The sequence below is a fragment of the Cebus imitator genome, unplaced genomic scaffold, assembly GCF_001604975.1.
Source record: "Cebus imitator isolate Cc_AM_T3 unplaced genomic scaffold, Cebus_imitator-1.0 Scaffold228, whole genome shotgun sequence".
NCBI lineage: Eukaryota > Metazoa > Chordata > Mammalia > Primates > Cebidae > Cebus > Cebus imitator.
The window spans coordinates 2,486,897-2,492,819 of NW_016107543.1; the positions used below are offsets into that span (position 1 = coordinate 2,486,897).

At 41.8% G+C, this 5,923-nt stretch overlaps 1 protein-coding gene across 1 annotated transcript in view; it reads left to right on the forward strand.

Moving 5' to 3' along the window:
* CDK12 (cyclin dependent kinase 12) overlaps positions 1-5,923 on the forward strand; it is an 84,724-nt gene that overhangs the window by 72,035 nt on the left and 6,766 nt on the right. The window contains exons 11-12 of the mRNA XM_017497180.2: positions 2,528-2,739; positions 3,861-4,313. Coding sequence (XP_017352669.1) covers positions 2,528-2,739; positions 3,861-4,313 — 665 coding nt within the window. The remainder of the gene's footprint in view (positions 1-2,527; positions 2,740-3,860; positions 4,314-5,923) is intronic.

Consider the following 5,923-nt stretch of genomic DNA (forward strand, 5'->3'; position numbering starts at 1 on the left):
CCTAATTGTAGAAATGGGGTCTCACTACGTTGCCCAGGCTATCTCTAACCCCTGGGCTCAAATAATCCTGCCTCAGCCTTCCAAAGTCATGGGATTACAGGCAGGAGACACTGTGCCTGGCCTCCTTTTTGCTCTTAACTATTCCTTCTTGTGGAATCATACATGTCATACTGTGATAACCATGTATATCACACTTACAGAGACCGTTTCAGTTTTAGATGGTTTGCATCACTGCCAGGTTATTAAATATTTTTTTTTTTTTTTTTAATTCTGAGACAGAATCTCTCACTCTGTCACCCAGGCTGGAGTGCAGTGGTGCGATCTCAGCTCACTGCAACCTCCACCTCCCAGGTTCAAGCGATTCTCATGCCTCAGCCACCTGAGTAGCTGGATTATAGGCACCCACCACCACACCTGGCTAATTTTTGTATTTTTAGTAGAGACGAGTTTTCACCATGTTGGCCAGGCTTTTCTCAAACTCCTGACCTCAGGTGATTAGCCTGCCTCGGCCTCCCAAATGCTGGGATTACAGGTATGAGCCACCACGCCTGGCTAGGTTATTGAATTTTGATGTAAGAAATAATGATTTTTTGGCCAGGTGCGGTGGCTCTGCCTGTAATCCCAGCACTTTGGGAGCCTGAGGCAGGTGAGTCACCTGGGGTCAGAAGCTCGAGACCAGCCTGGTCAACATGGTGAAACCCTGTCTCTACTAAAAATTCAAAAAAATAAATGGGTGTGGTGGTGCACACTTGTAGTCCTGGCTATTCAGGAGGCTGAGGAAGGAGAATCACTTGAACTCGGAAGGTGGAGGTTGCAGAGGGCTGAGATTGTGCCAGTGCACTCCTGTCTGGGCGATAGTGTGAGACTCCATCTCAAAAAAATAAATAAAATAAGGGAATAAAAGAAATATGATCTTTCAATGTGTCTCTCTTTCATTAGAATCTTATGAATGCCCCTGTATTGCATTGGAGCTTCAGAGGTTCACATCCCACATTCTAGCACATAAAAAGTCTTTTATCTGACCTGGCATGGTGGCTCACGCCTGTAATCCCAGCACTTTGGGAGGCTGAGGCAGGCGGATCGCCTGAGATCATGAGTTCAAGACCAGCTTGGCCAACATGGTGAAACCCCGTCTCTACTAAAAATACAAAAATGAGCCGGGAGTGGTGGCACCTATCTGTAGTCCCAGCTACTTGGGGAGACTGAGGCAGGAGAATTGCTTGAACCCAGGAGGCGGAGGTTGCAGTGAACCAAGAAGGCATCATTGCACTCCAGCCTGAGTGACAGAGCAAGACCCCGTCTCAAAAAGAAAAAAAAAAAAGGCTTTTATCTTTGAATTTATCACTGACAGTATTACAGCTTTAATGTCAAATTTTGGGGGGCATTTTCTTACCTTAAGAAAGACTGCCTGTCTAAAAAACGGATAGGATTTTAGTTCATGAGTAAGTAGTAACTGTAAATCTGATTGCTCCAAAGAAATGTCTAAATTCATTTATTTTTTATTTAATTTTGAGATGGAGTCTTGCTCTGTTGCTCAGGCTGGAGTGTAGTGGCAACATCTCAACTCACTGCAACCTCCACCACCCTGGTTCAATCAATCCTCCTGCCTCAGCCTCCCTAGTATCTGGGATTACAGGCACACACAACTATGCCTGACTAGCTTTTGTATTTTTAGTAGAGTTGGGGTTTCATCATGTTGGCCAGGCTTGTCTCGAACTCCCTGACCTCATGATCTGCCCCCATCTGCCTCCCAAAGTGCTGGTATTACAGGTGTGAGCCACTGCACTAGGCCAAATTTATTTATTTCAATGGAATTTTGATACACTGAATATGACTTGAAATATATAGGAGTTTTACTGACATTTGGGAACTCCTATTATAGAGAGATTTTTATAGTAAGATTTGACCTACTTGGTCTGTTTGTATGGGAAGGTCTAATATAGTAAGTTATATGTAGTGCTGACTTCTACAGATGAGCAAGTTGATACCCAGTCATTGACATTCGGTGGGCAGAAAGGGGAAATAACTCGTCTTTGGTCCTCACAAACCAAATTACACATAAGTTGATTTTGCACAGAGATGTTTGGATCATGATATATGGTTCCAGGATTTAAATCACTGCCTTTCCAGATCTTCTGTGGACATTAACAAGCCAGCTATCTCTGTCCTCCTCTTTATTCCCTACTGAAACTTGACCAATACAGTTCTGTATTCTTGTTTTGCCAAGGAAAGATAGTATTTATATGGGAATTTATATAGCTGATCTGTACCTAGTATTAACAAGATTCATCTCCTTTCTCACTGTATAAATTTCTTGGACTTTTGTACTTTTATTTCCTCAGATTACCGTCTGCCATGATTTCTTTTACACTGTTGTTACCTACTTACTAACTTTTCTGGTTATTTTTGTTTTTCTTATTCTTGACATTTTCCACAGTCATTGCCTTCCTATTTTAATTCTTTGCTCCTCCATTCATTCACTGTTGCATTCCCATACATATTTCCCCTTTGCTTTGTCTTTTTCCAGCCTCCCCCACTGGCAGGATTGCCATGAGTTGTGGAGTAAGAAACGGCGACGTCAGCGACAGAGCGGTGTTGTTGTGGAAGAGCCACCTCCATCCAAAACTTCTCGAAAAGAAACTACCTCAGGGACAAGTGCTGAGCCCGTGAAGAATAGCAGCCCAGCACCACCTCAGCCTGCTCCTGGCAAGGTGGAGCCTGGGGCAGGGGATGCAATAGGTCAGTGCTGGAATGGGGCCTTTGTGCTATTATTAAGCATATTTGGCAGGTCTGGAAGGTCAAGTGCAGGAAGTCTGTGTGTCTGTTTTTTAGTTTTTGTCCAGTGAACTATTAGGAAAGAGCTTAATGTCCTCATTATAGGGAAAAGGAGATAAGCCAAGTTTTGTACATATGTTCCAGAAATTCTACAATAGATCATTTTCCTTTCCTGAAGTATGTATGGAACACTGTATCTCAATTAGATTTGTGACATAAATCAGTGAATTAGGTAAGCCAAATTTAATTTAAGGTTAGTATACCTATGACTTTCTAACACATAATTTGGAGTCTTGCTTATATTAGATTTGATAAAAACTTCATAGAATCTAATCATTTTAAATTGCAGTTGCTAAATGTTGTTAGTTTTATAGACTGTTATTTTGATCTAAATGTATCTAAAACTATTTCATATTGAACTAGTATAACAAAGTAGTTCTCCTGTATTACGACCAGTTTTTCAGAACAAAAGATTCTCCTTTTCTGGTTCACTCTCCCTTCCCTCTTTACTTAGAGCAATGGTTCTCAGCACTGGCTGTACATTAGAATCATCCAGGAAGCTTTAAATATAGATATGCCTGTACAATTGCCATATCTCTAGGGATGGGTCCTGAGGCATCTGAATAGGAGAGATTGTAAAATCTCTCCTAGTAATTCTGATGTACAGTAAGGGTTAAAAATCACTGACCTTGAAGAATGCAGGCAAAATGAAGTCAGTTTTTTTTTTTTTTTTTTTTAAAGACAGGGTTTCACCATGTTGGCCAGGCTGGTCTTGAACTCCTAACCTCAGGTGATCCGCCTGCCTCAGCCTCCCAAAGTGCTGAGATTACAGGCGTGAGCCACCACGCCTGGCCATGAAGTCACTTTTATGCGCAAGGCAGAGATGTTTTAGTTATTATTGCCTGTATTTTTAAAGTGAAAGCATAAAGAATAACAAACTCATGACATTTTGAGGTATGAAAAATGAGACATTTAAAATGAAACTTCATTTTTTGGATATTATAAGTTGCTGTTGCCAGTTGAAGAAGGCAAAGGGCCTTTGGCCTGTCTCATCCTCTTATATTGGCTTCACTATCTTTCCACAGGCCTTGGTGACATCACACAACAGCTGAATCAAAGTGAACTGGCAGTGTTATTAAACCTGCTGCAGAGCCAAACCGACCTGAGCATCCCCCAAATGGCACAGCTGCTTAACATCCATTCCAATCCAGAGATGCAGCAGCAGCTGGAAGCCCTGAACCAATCCATCAGTGCCCTGACGGAAGCTACTTCCCAGCAGCAGGATTCAGAGCCCATGGCCCCAGAGGAGTCTTTGAAGGAAGCACCCTCTGTCCCAGTGGTCCTGCCTTCAGCAGAACAGACGACCCCTGAAGCTTCAAGCACACCAGCTGACATGCAGAATATTTTGGCAGTTCTCTTGAGTCAGCTGGTGAAAACCCAAGAGCCAGCAGGCAGCCTGGAGGAAAACAACAGTGACAAGAACAGTGGGCCACAGGGGCCCCGAAGAACTCCCACAATGCCACAGGAGGAGGCAGCAGGTAAACAGACCGGTCATGAATCTCATTGAGCTCAGGTGCTGTTGATCCTCTTAAAGATTTCTTAATTTTTTTTTCCTCCACATCAGTGGCCTTGGTTTCAGTTATTCTGTAACCTAGTCTACAGGAGAACATAGCACCAAGTGATGTATTTCTTGCTTTGCTTCTTTTAAGTTTAAAAGCTTCCCAAAGCACTTTTCCTATACTGATTGTTTTTCTACTTCCCAGGAGATAGGTAAGTAAAGTCCCTGTGTTCTAACCAAGAAAACCACAACTATAGCTAGTGATGCATCTTGAACCACTGTGTGTGGTGGCAAACTAGTCCTAGCACTTGGAAATCTGACTTCCAAACAATCCATTATCAGCCTATACTTCTTGACTTCTAGTGGAGTGGATGCTGAATACCAGTCTTTCCTGGAAGATAGAATCAAGAAAACCCTAATAAAATATCATTGTTAATTTCCTGATGAATAATTTGGGAATATTTCTAAGTAGATAATTAACACTATACATTTCTTTTCCTGAAAATAATAATGTATAAGAACAATTCATTTAAATCTGTTTCTGATAGAAGCAATTGAATGTACCCCAGATCAGGAAGTGAGTATATTATAAAGGAAAAAAAAAATAAAAGAAAAATGGGGATAAGTTATACTTTAGTCTCACATGACCATACCATGCAATTTATTAGAGGGAAAAGCAATTTAAATTCTTTAATTCTGATTCACAGTCTATTTGCAAAATCTCTAAAAGTGTTTTTAACTCCTTGGAAATTCTCACTGTCCATGAAGACCCCATGAATTGGGGAATAAGAAGAGGCTCAAGGGCTGAAAGGTATACTAATCTTCAACTTTAGGGTCCTACATTCTCATTTCTTATGAAATGGTGCAGAAAGTATATGCTTTAAGGCCTGGCCTATGGCCAGAAGTTGTTGGATTTACTTTTCAGAGGAAAGTGTAAAAATGCCATAACTAACTATTGCAGTCACCCCCTGGATTATTCAACTGGTCCCTCTACAGTGGCTCACTTGTTTCTCTCCTGCTGTCTCTATTTGGCCATTTCACTGTTAAGTAGCACTTCCACCAGAGGGCAGACTTTATAAGCCAGAGAAGGTGATAGCGTATCAATTTGACTCCTGTTTTGCTATTCTGTACTTACTGGGAAGGATGATAATTGAAATCTAATGAGTAAAATGAAATGTGTATGTGGGTTTTTGTTTTTGTTTTTTTGTTTTTTTGAGATGAAGTCTCACTCTTGGCCAGGCTGGAGAGCATGGAGTGTAATGGTGTGATCTCGACTCACTGCAACCTCCGCCTCCTAGGTTCAATCGATTCTCCTGCCTCAGCCTCCTTAATAGCTAGGATTACAGATGCACACCTCCACACCCAGCTAATTATGTATTTTTAGTAGAGATGGGACTTCACTATGTTAGCCAGGCTGGTGTGTGTGTGTTTGTTTTTGAGACAGAGTCTTGCTCTGTCGCCCAGGCTGGAGTGCAATGTCGCGATCTCGACTCACTGCAACCTCTGCCTCCTGGATTCAAGCAATTCTGCCTCAGCCTCCAAAGTAGCTGGGATTATAGGCATTCACCACCACACCTGGCTAATTTTTGT